General features: G+C 47.7%; 1 protein-coding gene across 2 annotated transcripts in view; it reads left to right on the forward strand.

The window, feature by feature from the left end:
• SIDT1 (SID1 transmembrane family member 1) overlaps nucleotides 1-15,974 on the forward strand; it is a 47,832-nt gene that overhangs the window by 17,328 nt on the left and 14,530 nt on the right. For both annotated transcript variants that reach the window (XM_050896518.1, XM_050896527.1), the window contains exons 2-11: nucleotides 945-1,066; nucleotides 2,028-2,198; nucleotides 2,401-2,446; nucleotides 5,333-5,434; nucleotides 6,595-6,678; nucleotides 7,284-7,377; nucleotides 8,584-8,655; nucleotides 9,051-9,144; nucleotides 10,887-10,930; nucleotides 14,902-14,973. In XM_050896518.1, coding sequence (XP_050752475.1) covers nucleotides 945-1,066; nucleotides 2,028-2,198; nucleotides 2,401-2,446; nucleotides 5,333-5,434; nucleotides 6,595-6,678; nucleotides 7,284-7,377; nucleotides 8,584-8,655; nucleotides 9,051-9,144; nucleotides 10,887-10,930; nucleotides 14,902-14,973 — 901 coding nt within the window. The remainder of the gene's footprint in view (nucleotides 1-944; nucleotides 1,067-2,027; nucleotides 2,199-2,400; nucleotides 2,447-5,332; nucleotides 5,435-6,594; nucleotides 6,679-7,283; nucleotides 7,378-8,583; nucleotides 8,656-9,050; nucleotides 9,145-10,886; nucleotides 10,931-14,901; nucleotides 14,974-15,974) is intronic.

The following is a 15,974-nucleotide window of genomic DNA, read 5'->3' on the forward strand; positions in this document are numbered from 1 at the left end:
TTATCTACCTAATGTGCTTTCATCAATTAAAAGCCTCTAATCAAGATGTACTGTCTCTTCTGATGAGTTATGCACTCTCATACCCTGTGTTGTTGAGCAATGCTGCAGCTCTGGAGAGGGAGCTGAAGAGATGTTCTTTTCAAATGGAAATGGTGCCATTTCCATTTGGTGCAGACAAACTGCTTGCTTGCTTCTCAAACCAAATAGTAAACTGAGGGCACTCTACCCCACAGTTGTCCTACCTCTGCAACTGTGCAGTGGCCAGATAACATAAGGAGAAATTTCAGTTGCTTGTGCAGTGGGCTGCATTAAAACCCTTGCTCACAAACAAAAGCAGCCTTCCTTGTCCGGTTGAGGGCAGTCAGCAGTGTATTCCTGTTTTGTTAGGTGGGGTATATATGGGTTATGGTCATCTCAGTATCATTTACAGCAGAGCCAGGTGCTAGCTGCTAACCTGTTTTTTCATCCCTAACTATTAACATCATCTTCAGTCATCTTTGTGACTTTCCCAGTAATGTTGATTGAGTTGGGTACATAAGAGTCCAAGGAAGAAAATTCTCAGTTGTAGCCTTGGGTCTATGTTTTGTGCGTGTGTTTGCTTAATTTTATAACACAAGTTATTCAGGTTGCTCCCAATTGGGTAAGTGGAAGCTACTGAACTCTCTTCCTCTTACGCCTGCTGCATTTGTCCACTGTGTCTTGTCTGACAGTCACCTCTGACCTGGGGACAGTGCTGTGATTCTGGATTAGAGCAGCAGCAAGGAGGCACTTCTGTAAACGACCTCTGGATCTGAATAACCAGTCCAGTGACAAACACTGTTGATTTCCCTGTGGATATTGCCAGCTTCCCCAAGGGGGACAGGCTTCTCCCACCTAGATTTGGAGCTGTCTTGTTCTTTGCCTTTGGCTAACACCTATCTGTACTCTCCTTTCTCTTCCCACAGGTAGATGCAGTGCGGGTGTATGTGAACAGCAGCTCTGAGAACCTCCAATATCCTGTCCTGTTTGTAGTTCGCCAACAGAAGGGAGTGCTGTCATGGCAGGTCCCGCTGATTTTTCGAGGCCTGTAAGTACTGGAGTCTCTTCCTTGTAACACACTTGTCTGCCAGCTGTATCCATCATCAGCCTTCCTCAAGTGCTAGATCTTGCTACTTTTGTAGACTGCAGGGCTTGGTTGCAAAGCATGCTTGCTCACTGTCAGCTGAGTGTAGGAAGACCAGGATTTGGTAGGTAACGTCTTACTTGGCAGCCTGCTCTTGTCTCTTAGTTTCTCAAATATGTACACAGAGTACCAGGAGGCTTGTCTGCTGGGGATCTGCCTGTGTTGCTAGTCAGTGAATCTACCACACGGCATTGTTGTCATTTCCACAGTTGCTTACGGTGTGTGCAAGTAGTTCTTGGGCTCTAGTTTGGAGCAGGATTTGAACGAGCTCTCAAAAGAGCACCCTAACTGCTGTGTTACAGTGCATTTGGGGAATAAGGGCTCTCCTCTGTTTCTCACCCCAGGTACACTTAAGTTGAGTCTATTCTGGGGGGTAGTGGTTGTTTTGGGAGTGTTTCCTTTGTGAAAGTGATGCTGCTGTGTGTCTTCAGCAACCTCAGAGCTAGTTAGGCTGCAAGTACTGAGACTTTGCGGGCACCTTAGACCATCTGAGATGTGAAGCTTCATCCTGTGACTGAAATCCTGGTGCCAGGCAGCAGAGACCCTGCAGTGTCTTGCCTGATGCAGGGGATGGTTACAGCAGCAAATGGCAGATGTGCTAGATCTGCAGATGGCACAGGCAGCCTCGAGTGAAGTGAAATGTTGGGGATGGCCAGTCCCTTGTGCAGTCCACAAGAGGCAACAGAGGTGGAGTTTGAGCTCTGAATAAAAGACTGAATGGTCTTGGGCTTTCAGATTAGTATTCCAGTTATGCAAGCAGGGGGAAAATTATGTCATTCTTAGAACTGCTGAACAACTTTTTAACTGCTCTCTCTCTCTCTTTTCCATCCAACTTTCCCTTCCCTCCTTCCCCTGGCTGTTGTAGCTACCAGAGGACCTACAATTACCAAGAAGTGAGTCGGACCCTCTGTCCCTCTGAGCCAACACCTGAGACAGGACCCTCTGACCAGGTTATATTTGTGGATGTCGCTTCCATGGCACCATTTAATATTGCATATGAGCTGCTAGTCACCAGGCTCGAGAACTTCCAACTTGAGTAAGCTGGGATGTGAGAATACAAATGTAATTTCTTCATGTATCTGTTATACAGTGATTTGGTCCATCTGCCTACTCTTCCTTTCTTTTTCCTTTCCAGAAAAAAAAAAGATTATTTTTTCTTTTGCTTAATCTGAAGGTACTTTGTGTGTATTCCAGCTCTAAAAGTTTTAGACTTCAACATGCTGGCATTTCTTTTCTAGGACCAACAAGGCCTTTAACTTCACTGCCAGCCCCTCCCAGCCCCAGGTAAGAAGGAGTCCTGTGTGGCGTTGCTTGTATGTCTTACCACATCTAAATGGTTGATGTGATCCTTTGTTAGAGATAGCAAAAGCCTTATATGACTAGGTTGTTTCCCTCTTAGGATGCAGGGAAACTTCCTTACTGTTGAATTTTCTGTGGATATAGTGAAGAGGTAGCAGTGCCTCAGCCCCTCAAGGGGCACGTTTGGGTCCTCTTGCAAAGCAATTAAGTGAACCAAAAACCATGACCAGTGCAAATGAATGGTATCTGCAGTTCAGGAAATTCCAGAAATGTACACAAGTTCAGAGGCCATTGGACTGCTGCACTTCATGGGAAGTGAGATAGTATGCACCAGTGTCTTGTTCCAGCCAGTGCTGGTTCAATTGCCTGAGTGTGACTTGCCAAGATCCAGTCTTTACTGGAGAAAAATAAATACACAAATAAATAAGCTGTAAAGGTACAGCAGAACTCAGACTGCTATTCCTTGCTCAGGGCAGCAAGTCAAGTTGTGAGGTGATAAATGAAATGCCTGATAAGTCTGGTTATTAGTTCAGAAGAGAGCACACATGTACAGCACATCCAACTGAGCAGCCTTGTTTAGAGCCCTGCAGACACTACAAGTCCTCTCTTGAATGAAAATGCTGTTGGCAGTAACTATAGTGATACAGGAGCTCATAGAGCTGGAAAGTATGTAATTTACCCAGGCTGTCTGGTACTCCATTTTTGTTGTTGCTATCACTGTTAGTAACACCACTTAAGTTTAGTTTTCCTATTACCAGGCATCCCAGCTAATCTTTTTTGCTGTCAAATATCTTAAGCTGGTTTGCAGATACATGCAGTATTTTATACTATAGAAGTATAGGGAGTGGTAGTGGCTTTTTTGAAACCCTCATTACTTAGGATCTGGTAATTTGAATGTAGAGTGTTTAGGATCTGGCCTGGAATTAACTTTGTGATTTTGGTCTGTTCTTTGTCACAATCAATAATATGAGATCGGTGACTTTTAATTATAGACCAGATGTAGAGAGTAGAAGACGAGTGCCTATTAATTGGTATAATGCTGAAGTTTTTGTAAATCAAAGTATTAAGTAGTTTGCAGGGGGAAGAAAAAAAAGACAATTCCAGATCTAGACGGGTGTTGGAATAGCCGTAAGACTGGAAAAAGACAAGCATAACAACGGAAGGAGTTGTTGTCTGGAATCCAGCTGATGCCTGAGGACAGAAGGAGAAATTAGATATGCTCGTATAGGTCAGAAGTGTTGTCTGGATGTGTTTGTACCACTCACAGTCTGTGCAGCAGAGAACTGTAGGTTGCAATGCCCCTTACGTTAATTCTGTACTCTGGTATAAGTGTGGCTTAAAAAGAAAATTATAGAAGGGCCCTCATGGGTGACTTCATTAAGGACCTGAAGCTTTCCAAGGGTAGTGCACCTGGGAAACCAAGGAGCTCAGACCGCCAGCGTCCTTGCTTGGTGGAGATAAAACGCGCTCTGCTGAAGAAACTGCCTTGGTGAGTTTTCAGTTGGTAAGGACTTGTGGTTGGAGCCAGTGCTCCCTCAGTAGTGAAGGGACCCTGCCTGGAGAGGGGTGATGGGAATAAATGTTTCAGTAGAAATGGGCAAACTTGGAAAAAGCTGGGTGATTTCTTGCTTGTCCCTGCCCTTCCAGTTGGGGCCCTACTTCCTGGGAGGGGGAGGGGGGAAGGGAAATAGGAAACGGCTGGCCGTTGCCAAAAACAAAACAAAACTCAGGTTTATGTGATGTGAAGGGAGCTCGCCAGTTGGGAACGTCTCAGGTTAGAGTTTTGGAGCAGGAGCTGCAGTAGCTTCTGGGGTGGCAGCAGTGGCTGCCAGGTGACCATAACGAAGGGAGGAAGGTGGCTGGTGGCAGTCCTCAGCCTTGTGTCCCCCTCTGAGGTGGGGTGAGGTGCCCATCAGCCCCTCGCAGTAGCTGTGACTGAGCCTGAGCTCTCAGGGTCTGGGCTCCAAGCGGGACAATGGGAGCCCTTGCAACAAGTCTGCCTGCTGGGGCGGGCACAGAAACCCTACTTCTCCAGCAGCTGGCTGGTGTAATACATCAAACTTTTACTGGAAAAATATGCAAATAATGATGTTGCCTGGGACATCTTTTGCCCAGATCTGAAAAGGCCCTTGCCAGGACAGGAAAGGGCATTTCCTAACCCCACAGACTGTCCTGTGGGCCTGCTTAAAGCATGGAAGCACAAGAAACACCATTCCTTGCCCCCAGAGGAGAAGTAGGAATATTGGCAGATGTTAGTCTCTCCCAAATTTTTTCAGAGCTATAGCTGAATTATTTTCAAAGCTGAAGTGAGAAGAGAAAACCCCCGTTGCCCTTTGCCCTCAAAACCAAACAAAACCAAAAAACCTGAATCCTACAACTAATATCAGGCATTTATTTATGAAACTCTCGACAGTTTCAACCATTTGACCTAATACTTTTCAGTCTGTCTTTGAGGCAACCCATCTGAGATAAACTCCATGATATGTTCCATATATAAGGTATAGCCAGCAGTATGGAAACATCTGGAAATTGCTCATAGCAACATAAAATGGAGTAGGGTATAAAATGAAGTCACTTCAGCTTCATCAGGTGGAAAAAAGCTTAAGGGGAGCAGAAGCTATGCTGTATCTTGCATGTTGAAAATTTCTGTGTCTAAGTGTGCTGTGCAAGGGGGAGAGTTGTCTTATACGTATTTAATCTACTCTTCTATAGTCTAAGATCCTAATATTTGAAATCTGAATTTTTGTGAAAGCCCTCCACATCCAACCCCAAAGCCCAGCTTGGGCTGTGCAGGTACCTTAGGGATGCTCTGAAGCTACTGGCAGGGGTGATTTCTGGACCGTAACTCTCAGCACTCTGCTTTCTCCTCAGTATTTTCTGTACAAATTTGCTCAGGATGTCGATTCAGTCATTATTAAAGTGGTGTCTGATGCAGTCTACCCATGCTCGGTTGTCTCCGTCCAGGATATTGTGGTAAGTCTGAGCAGAGAAGGGTAAGGAGCTGCCTGCTGGAGCTCTGGGTCCTGCTGTGAGGGGGTCTGTGCGCCAACAGAAAGAAAAGCCCTAGGAAGGGCTTAGCCCTAGTGTGGTGGTGGTGAAGGGAGCCCCTGAAAGAGGAATGAAAATCCTGTGGGAAGGAGGCAAAGACAGAGATGCTGAGTTCAAGCAGCTTGTACAGAGATTTTTGTTGCAAATGGGTGAACAAGCTGTTCCTCTCCAGCCTATCCATAGGGCATTTGTTATGTTCCCCTCGTGAGGTTTAATACCCTGCTGCCTTGTGGCATGGGTCTGTCTCTCCATGGAGTGGAGATGCTGGTGGCTGAGGGAGGGGACAGTGCTGTTCCCTTGACTCTCCCCTGGCTCAAGGCAGCATGGGGAGCTTCTGATTTCCAGACATGAGGTCTCTCCTCCTTTCCAATTCGATTTCCTCTCTGTGCAATTACTCATCCCCTTTCTTGGGAAGAGGAGAATGGCTGTTCCCTGCCATGGAGGTTGGCTGTTGCTTGCAGCTGGGAAATAGCCCCATATTTATCCTCCTTTCCCACCTCCCTGAATGATGCAGGGACCTGCAGTGTGGGAGCAGCGAGATGGTGACAGAGGTGCAAGATGCCTTGGCTGCTGGCTCTGAAGTCCTAGTAGTCGCCTTTAATACCTGGGGTGAGGAGAGAAATGGGTAACATCAACTCCTGCCCACATTGCTGTGTTGGAATGGTAGAAGCGCAGGAGGGGAGACTGTGACAGGTGATTTTCAACCTATCAGGTATTGAGTAGTGGGAAAGAGGGCAAGCACTTGGCATATAGTACAGTCTGCAAAGCGTGTGACACAACCAGTGTACAGCTGAGTGTATGCATTGCCCTGTGGGAATGGTGGAGTGATCAGTCTGGCTGAATCCTCTTCTGGGAATAAACTGCAGCCCTCCTGTGAGAATGCTGAGATCAGTGAGTGCAGGCCGCAACTGGTGTCTTCAGAGCAGCTTTTCTAACTTCTGAATGGGTCCTGGTTGTTTTGTTCCCTTTGTCACCCCACGTGGGGCCTTTTTCTGTTGTTCTGCACTGTCTGTTTTCTTGCTGGCTCCCTGCGAAATTAGTTTGGATTTTGTCCCTGGTTTAACCCTTAGTTGTGTCTCTTTTAGTGCCCAGTGTATGACCTGGACCATAATGTGGAGTTCAACGGTGTTTACCAGTCTATGACTAAGCAGGCAGCCATAACGGTGCAGGTGAGATGCTGATTTTTGTCCCAGTGTTGGAGTTTTCTTCCAGTGGCTTGTCCTATGCATTCCTAGTTTTCTTTTGTTGATTCTGATATGGCTGTAAGCCTTTGCTTTTATTACATCAGCTGATATAAGTGGAAGAAGTGATGTTACCTTTTACTACAAAACCTTGCTTAAGTTTGCTTAAGTAGATGTGTTATGTCTTAGGTGCTGAGGCTCTAGATCAGAGTGGCTGCAGCCAAGTGTCTTCTTTTCAAACCTTGGCTCTTCTACCACTAAGTGGTGGTAGTACAGCCTTTATAATAAGTAAAGCTTAGGTAGATGGTTTGCACTAATTAAAGTAAATAAATAAATGCATTAGTATTGGTTTGCTTGTACTGAGGCATTGCTGTACTGCATACTGGTGAACTCAGCTTATTGTCAGCAAGGATGAGGAGAGCATCCCCAGAAGCCAACCTCTGCTTAGAACAAGCAGGCCTCTGTAAGGCTGGTGCCTGTGTAGCAACCAAAACCTGATCTCTGGCCTTTTGGAGCACCGCCTCTGCTTTGCATTGGAGGGAGAGGCTCCTTCATGTCTCATGGATTCTGTCTTCTTCCATTCTCCCATGCAGAGAAAGGACTTCCCAGGTGAGCAGTTCTTCGTTGTGTTCGTCATCAAGCCGGAGGATTATGCCTGTGGGGGTTCTGTGCCTTCTTCCATTCATGGTAAGTTGTGCTGGGAGGTGGATTTGGTTGCTGCATCTGGGTGATGGAGCAGTGGGAGTCCTTTGGGACCTTCCTGTGGGATGACACGGGATGATCATATAGCTCTGTCTTATCCAGGTAGCTGTGAGGAAGAGTGAAGTATAAATTTGATATTGTCAGGTAGGTTAAAAGTCTTGATCAGTTCAGGAGGTGGCTGGTTAGTACAGTGCCTGGCATGCTGGGGTTATGTGCTTTTTGGAGGAGTCACTGGTGTCTTGGGAGATACTGGAGACATCCAGGCAATGCTGCTTACAGCTTTTTGGTTGGTTAGTTTGTTTTTTTTTTTTTTCCCCCTCCTGCCTGCATAGAGGCCCAGATGGCAGTTCCTGCAGAGAGCATCTTCTCCCACTGCTGTCTTGGGATCTATGAGAGCCCTGGGCTTGAATGAACAGGAAAAATCAGTAATTTTGGGAGAATAATTTTACAAGAGACTTGTTTTAGTGCCTTTCCCAGCCAGAAAACACTGTGTCCACTTCCTGGGCAGTGGTGAAAGCAAAGCCTCCACCACTCATGTCGTGGCTGTAACTGGAGTGGGGACATTCCTATCCTCAAAGCTGGATGGCTTCCTCCCTGTAGGAGAAGCAAGACTGCAACCAACAGATATACTGGGCTCCCCCAACAGCCCCACACCCCCCCACACCCCCCCCCCCATTTTCCCCTCTAAAAAAACCAATTGTCACCTTCTGGGTGTCTTTCTCTTATCCTAAAGCTGTCAGCAGAGCTGTACTGGCAGAGTGTGCCAAGCCCTGCTGAAACATAGCAAGTCACTAGCATGGCATCCTGCACAGAACTGTTTTGTCAGCAGAGCTTTGGCCAAAGGCAAAAATGGTGTCCCAGTATCTGTAGTGAGAGAAACTGCCCTTTGGGGACTAGACAAATGGGAGATGAGATGCCCTTGGGATTCAGGCATCCAGACTTAGGCAATGTATGGAAGGCTCAAGCAGAGATTTCTAGTCTGAAAAACAGGTTGTGGATAGGGAGGAGGGGGGAAGCATGGAAAAGGCTGTATATTGACAAGTCTGAGAATGGTTTAGAGCAAAACCACACACAGATTATAGTGAAAAGCAAAACTCTGGTGTTTTTGCAAGTGCAGAGAACTAAGATCAGGGCCAGAGATCATTAATGTTTGATTGGTTTTATATTTGCTGTACACTTTGCATCTCACAGGGAATGTTAACCGTACCTGGAACCTGCAGCGGACGAAGAACCTTCAAGTGACGATTGTGCCCTCTATTAAAAGTCAGTGTCTTTGGGCAAAGCCATGCAGCTTTGTAGAGGGACTTGGCCCTTCTGCATAGAAGGATATGGCTGGGCCTGCAGCCCTCTGATGGAATGCTGCAGAAAGCACCAGCAAAGGAGTCAAAACCAGTTGGAGCCCTGGCCCCTTCCAGGAGGTGCTGTGTGGCACAGGGTGGTCCCACAGGCACACCAACTAGCGCTGGGGGTGAAGAAATAGGGGGAGACCTTGCAGCAGGTTCTGGCGATTCCTCTTGAAGAAAGCAGATGGGTTTTGAAGGGCTGTTTTGGGGCTGGGCGTTGTCACCAGGTGGTGTTGGAAAGAGCAGGACAGGAGCGCAGGCTGTGAGAGGGGTGTCCCTGCTCTGTGAGCTGACTGATGCCTTCTTTTTCCTCAGAGTCCGTTTATATCCAGGCCATGTTCTTCAGCTTCCTGAGCTTCCTCTCCTTTTACCTGGGCTCGGTGGTTGTTGCTTTTGTGCACTACATCAGGTGAGTCGAGGGGTTTTACAAGAACAGCCTTTCTGTTTCTCATCATCCTCAGAGATGGCTCACCCTGCAGTACATTTGGGGCAAGTGGGGCAGCAAACATCTGAACAGAGCAGCCAAAGAAGTCCATGACTACTCAGTGGGCTCCTACTGACCATCAGCCAGAAAACTTTCTTCCTCTGCCATGGGGATCATGTCAATGATGAAAACCTAAGGCTCTGCCCTCTAGCTTTTGTAGTGCTCCACCCCTGGGTTTCCTTATATGAGGACAGTGAGTGGCAGGTGGGAATTGTGATGGGGCCAGTCTGGGATATGGCATGCCAGAGCATTGGGGAACCAAGGTACTTCCCAGAGTGCTGGACAGAGTACTGCAATAATTGGCAGTGACCCAAATAGGGCCTTGGAGTCCTGAGAGTGCTGGTTTCCTTCCTGACCTGCCTCCCCTGCCCCAGACCTTGGTGCCTGGGCTTGTGTCGAGGAGAATATCTGCATCTGAGGTGAACTTGGGCACAGCTACCATGACAGGTTGTTCTAGGGCGCAAAAAAAAAAAGGCAAAACTCTTCCCAGCTGCCCCAGGGTCCCCTGTTGCTCACTGGAGGCGATCCTGAAGTCCTCTTGAGTGAGAGAAAGGACTGGAGGGGCAGGAAGAGGACAGTAGCCTAAAAGGAAGGTAAGATTTGCCCCTGTAGGGCGGGTAACAGCTAGCACAGGATGAGAGCCTTGGTGGGGCACCAGGCAGGTGCTCTTACGGTGGTAGGGGTGGTGGAGTTTGGGATCAGTCACTGCTGCCTGTGTAGGCAGTGACAATGGTTAAGCGAATCCTTTGTTCAAAGCATGGAGGCTTGAGAGGAGGGAGGCCCCCTCAACACACTTTCCTGCCCTACTGGGCAAAGGTTGACGTGAGAAGAGCCATTTAAATCTTTCATCAAATAGCAAGTTGGTTTTGTGGGAACAACGCTTGTCAGCCACCTCATCAGACCAAACGTGGCAAAGAGTTTTCAGCTGCTTCAGAAGAGGGGATCTTAAAAGTTTGGTGCTCTGAAACAAAAGAATTTCAAGATGGGAGCATGGCTTAACTTCAAGACACATCAATGAAACAACATTTCATTGGAATAATTCAATGAAATTACTCAAATGTGTGCGTGTGTGTGTGCTCTTTTTTGCTGTTATTTTTTCTTTGTTGTGGGTATATGGTTTTTTTTTTCTTACTCTCCCATGGTCAGCACCTGCATTGAAGGAGGTGGTATTGGCTTCTTAAGCATCATGCTGATGTGCACCTCTAGCTCCTGCTGCTCTTTCAGTAGATTCTTATGCGCTCAGTCCCCTGAGCGGGGGAGTTGGGTTTGTGAAGGTGGTCTGAGAGTCTCTCCCAACACACTGAGCAGTGTAGGATGGGATGGTCGTGTAACTGGTTGTCCTGCCTCTGGTGGATAGTTGAGGGTGAAAAAAAAAAACAAAAAACAAAAAACAACCAAAAACCCAACAACTCTGTTGCTTTGGAAATCGGAGAGGTGGACAGCAAGCAGTCATGGCTGAGCCATGTCTAGTCCAAACAGTATTTTTCTTTTTTTGTTGTTGTTTTTTGTTTGTTTCTTTTGTGGTTTATTTTGGGTGGGTGGGTTGGTTGGTTTGTTTTTTAGAGCTTGCACCATGTTTACCTGTTGATGTCTCAGATAATCCTGCCATGGCTGGCAGGTGATGGGGTTTGTTGGCTATCTCATGAGTACTGCCCGTTCTTTTTCAGGGTTCGGAGGAAGGCTTCGGCTGGGAGATTGAGTCCTGAGGATGGTAAGGTGTCTTTTCTGTTGTGTGACAGCTTTAAGTGAACAGCACAAGTCCCAGGCCAGGCAAGGGACAGGCTGTCAGTCAAGTACCTTCTGTCCCTTCAAGTCTTCTTCCCTGTACATGTACCATATAGTCTCTGGTGCTGATGAAGGATGTTAGAACTTCCTCTCTGCCCTCACAAGAGAGGGTGTTTGAAACAGGCTCCCTTGAACCTGGTGCTGACCCCTACCCTGAGGAGCTGGCTTCTAGAGGGGTGGAGGAAGGGCAAGCCTTGGCTAGACCTGGCTACAGGCTAATGTTCCTGATGCCAGGTCTGTTCATTTCTAAGCAAGGCACTTTGAGTTTGTCAGCTCTTACGCTTTAAGATTTCCTCTGTCTGCTTTAAGCATGGGGTCTCTAATTTTTTAATTTAATTTAAATTTTAATTTGTTTTTAACTGGGAGTTGCAGACAACCACGTGAATGAATGACTAATACAGTTAGGTAGTGGTGTTTGTGTTATTTACTTTGGTATTGGATTCAATTTACTTCATGCTGCACCCACATTTCAACATAATGCAGACTTCTGTGTTATAAAAACATAGCTGCATCTAAGAGGCTACCAGTGAAAGCTGGAAATTTTTGTCATGTGGATGGGGGGGCACACGGAGTTTCTGCTTTCTGAAGAAGTGTGGGAGGCTGGCCGTTTCATTTTGTTTAAATATTTAGTGCCTGCAAAGTAGTTTAAAGCATTGGTCTGAGGATAAAGGCATCGTCATTTGTACCCCTCTCCTGGGGCAAGGGAGGACATTATGTTTTGGCAGCATTGAAAGGTTCGTGGTGTGTTCCCTTTTTTTAATCCCCAGCTTCTTCAGTCTCTCTGGTCTGCTACATACCACCAGATAAGCATACTAGTATAACTGAGCTGTGCTTAAAGGATCAGCAGTGGAACTTCACTCTGACCTGGCATTACTTGGGTTAATGTTTCTGCCGAGGACCTGGGGGTATTTGGATTCTCAGGAGTGGCTTCTTCAGCCACTGAGATCCACATATGCATCCCTGTATGTGGAATGTGTGTGAAAGGTTATGTTCACAACCAACTGAGCAGGGGACTAAAAATGTGCTTAAAAATATTCTAATTATAAGTCATTTGGGATGGATCCTGCTGTGAGACAACAGTAGGTCTTAGGGCACAGGAGAAATGGGAAAGACTTGTGTGTCAGGGCGTTTGGGGAAGCTGAAGGGACCTGGCCGAGGCCCTGGAAGAGCTCCAGGGTGGTGACAAGGGATCACTGTCTAAGGCAAGGAGGCACAGTCTCAGCCGGGTGAGACCAGAAGCCCCAGGGAGTGCTGCTGTTGCTGCAGCTGAGGGTTCATGTGCTGAAGGCAGCTTAGAAGCTGCTTTCCAAGCTGCCCTGGCAAGAGGTGGAAGTTAAATTCTGGTGCTTGGGAAGTTCCCAAAGAAGCTGCAGGGCACAGATGCTGTGCTTAGCATGGACCTGGAAGGCAGAGAACTGGGTTCCTGGGCAGGGAGGACTGCTGAACAGTATGCCCGTGAGAAGACGGGGAGTGCAGTTTCTTCACGGTTTACAGGGTTCCTCCCAGAGGCACCTGCTCCTTCTGTGACCTGTCCTCTCCCCTGTACTCTATGCTACCTTCACGTGCCTGGCACTGCATGTCACAGCCATGTCCTTTCCTCTGGGGAGGTACCATGTCCTACCCATGTGCTGTTTCTTTCTCTATTGTGTCTTTTCAGGGTGTGTGTCTGACTGATGCCTATAAAATGGTAACTAGCATCTTCCCTGTCTTCCAGATCACGCAGGGCACGCTGGCTTTCTCTCAATTTTTTTTATCCTCTTCCCACCCACTGGAATTTCTCTTCCTCCAAAGTACCCCTGGGTCCTGCCTTCTCCACCACTCCCCCTTCCTTTCCCCTTCCCCACCAAGAAAGTGTGGATGGAGGCACTGAGCAATCTGTCTCTGCCCTTTGTCTTTGAATATCCTGAAACTCCATGTGCCCCTGTGCTCCTGTCACCCATCTTATGCCCAGCTTCTGTGGTGAACCTTTTTTTTTTTTTAATCCCGTGGCACACCTCCCATTCCACATCATCACTATCTGGTGGAGGCAATAGCTGGAGGAACCACACCTAGTGCAATACCTTTACTTTGCTGACTCACTCGCACACTGGGAAGTGGGACTGAAATTAGTGGGTGAGCTGGGTCAGAAGCAGCTGTTAGAGACAGGGCAGAGCACCTCTTCTCCCTGGCATCCCTGCTTTGTCCAGACTTAAATCTTTCCTTGGTTACTTGGGAGAGAAGGTTGACAGGTCACCTGAAGAGGATAAAGCCTGGTCTAAAATAAGGAGGGAGCACCCCTGTGGGACAGGACTGATGGGAGTAGGAATTGTGCATGTGCCTTGGTGCCATGAACATGGGGAAATGCTTCTTTCACCCTCTTCCCAGTGATCTGGATTTCCAAATGACTTAAAGCAACAGGAAAAAAATGCCACAAGAGAGGGAGAGTTGCACAGCAGGTGATGAGTAGAAGGTGGATCTTGCTCCTGCAGCAACCTACAACAACATTGTGCTAATCCCAGCGCAGGGCTGAAGGTGTGTCATGTGGGGGCTGTGGTGTGCCAGAGCCTTCCCTCTGGTGCTCAGTCCATGCCATGTTGTCCCCTTCTGGTGTTCCTCTGAGCTGTTCGTTGCCCTGTTAGAGGGATGGGGCAGGAGGGTAGAGAAGCTGAAATGGAGACCAAGTCTTAGCCCACAGCCCAACAAGCACAGTGAACATGTCAAAGGAAAGCAGTAATTTGGACTTGAAACATAAATGTCATTGCTGTATGGGTGCTCCCCTGCCTAGGAACTGGGCTCAGGCAGGGAAAAGTTCTGGGGCTCTTTACATATGTGGCTAACGGAAATAGTATAAAAATCTATGCAAGGTCTTACGGAGCACCCGGAATTGCTAGCTGGAAAGAGGAATCTGCCTGTGCCTGTCAGTTTGGGACAGATCAAGTGCTGGGAAGCCAGAGATGCAGCTTGGGAAGCCAGGCCATTGCCAGGCTGCAGTAATGTTGCGTGGCTTTAAATACTATCCCATGTTCTGCATCCCTTTGCTGCTGTCTGGCCACACGATGTTGTTGCAAGGGTGAAGCTTTATAAGCAGCTGGACCTGTCTTGCTGTTTGCCACCACTGGAAGACATGATCCTGCTGCTGCTGCTCTTGCTTCCTTCCCTTTTGGGGAGATAGGTGTTTGACTCCTCAGTGAGGGGATTCAGCTGGCTGTGTTTCCTGCCATGTTTGTCTGCTGCCAGTTCAGCAGCTGAGCCCCACCACGGGAGGCAAAAAGAGGGGATGTGGAGGCAGGAGGGGAAAGTCCCAGTGCAACCTGACTGAGAGGTGCAGTCGTCCTTGCTTCAGATGTGTGGGTGGGAGGCAGGGACTTCCCAGCCCTCAAAGGCTTGCCCTTCTTGTCATCAGCACAAGATTGTGATCACTTTTTGCATGGAGCATTTTTTGCTTTCTCCTTGCTTGGTAAAAACTATGTAGCAGCTGTCTTGCCAAAGGCTGTCTATGACTCTTCCAGGGATAACTGGAGGTAGCAATATTTGAATAGATCAATGCATGAGGAGGGGAAGGAGAAGAATTAGAAATTCAGAAGGGTGCTCTGAATATTGTGAGACTTGCTCTAGAATTTGCCAAGTCTTGCAGCCCCATAATGTGATCCCTACAGGGTGCTGGAGGGAGGCTTGTGCTTTTGTGAGTTGAAGTGGCAGCCTTTGTGGGGAGGCTGAAGGGACTGTGTTTGCTTCACGTTGCAATGCAAGGGTTTCCCTTTTGCACAGCGTGCTCTAGAGGGAGACTGCCATCTGTTTGGAGAAATGCTGCTTTTCCCAAGCCCCTCCAGCTCTTCAAGCTGTTTGTATTCACCTCAGATGTGTTTCGAAGCACTGATATGAAACTAACTGTCCCTTTTGGGTCTGTTTCAATCGCAGGATCTGGGATTATGACGTCTTCGCACCCCATCACAGCCAGCACCCCTGAGGGAAGCAGTTATGGTGCTATTGGTACAGTATCTTCCAGAACTGAGGGTACAAGAAGGGTTCTGCCTGGGGCAGAGGAAGGCACTTTAAGGTGCTTTAAAGCCAGAAGGCAATAAAGCTGCAAGCTGCTTTAGGAGCAGCTTGCAACTACTTGAAAAAAAAAAATTGCAGCTTGGGAGGTTCGGGTTGAAGTTTAGGGCAAAACATCCACATCAAAAAGGTGGCAAATCTCTGGAAGAGGTGCCCAGAGAGACTCTGTCATTGGAAATGTTCATCTCAGCTAGACAAAGCTACAGTCAGTGACAGTCCTGCTTCAGGCAGGAGGCTGACTAGGGACTGACAAAGGTCCCTTCTAACGAAGCTTCTAGGGGTCTTTTATTAGCTCATCAAGCCTGCCTTTAGACCAAAGCATGCCTTTCACTGGAAGGCTGAAGGGTTATGTGCCGCAAGGCAGGAGAGTATCAGAGCTTCTTGCAGTACAGAGGTTTCATTAGGGGAGAAATATTGTCATGCTGTCAACAGGTGAACCATGCCCTGGCAGCAGAGGAAAAAAAAAAAACCTCCCAAGGGTCCTGCTAATCTGAGATGATGGGAAATGCCTTCCTTTGCCAGAGTATTTCTTAGTCTCCTTACAACAGTTTTCCCTCCTGTGGAGGGACTGGTATTGAATAGCTCAGTGCTGTGGACTTCTGGGCATAATCCTTGAATTTGACAGCTTGAGGACCCAGGTTGCAGGGTGAGGTCATGCAGGTCCAGGGCAGTGTCAGGCAGCTGCTCAAATGAGAGAGGAGAGCAGCTCTGTGTAATTTTTGGTCCCTGCTCAGGATGCATTTGCTCACTGTGGTGTAAAGACAGCCCTGACGCTCCAGATGTCACCAGTTGTTGGACTGTGAAGGTGTGATATCTCTGAATGTCTGACAAAGAAACACAGAACTGATATTTCTTGAGGTCTGGGAAAAATTCAGGAAGATTTAAGTCCTGGAATAGAGTTGAGGGCTTCAGCACCACCCTATCCCCCTTCCCCA

The sequence above is a fragment of the Gymnogyps californianus genome, chromosome 1 (genome assembly GCF_018139145.2).
Source record: "Gymnogyps californianus isolate 813 chromosome 1, ASM1813914v2, whole genome shotgun sequence".
Classification (NCBI taxonomy): Eukaryota; Metazoa; Chordata; class Aves; order Accipitriformes; family Cathartidae; genus Gymnogyps; species Gymnogyps californianus.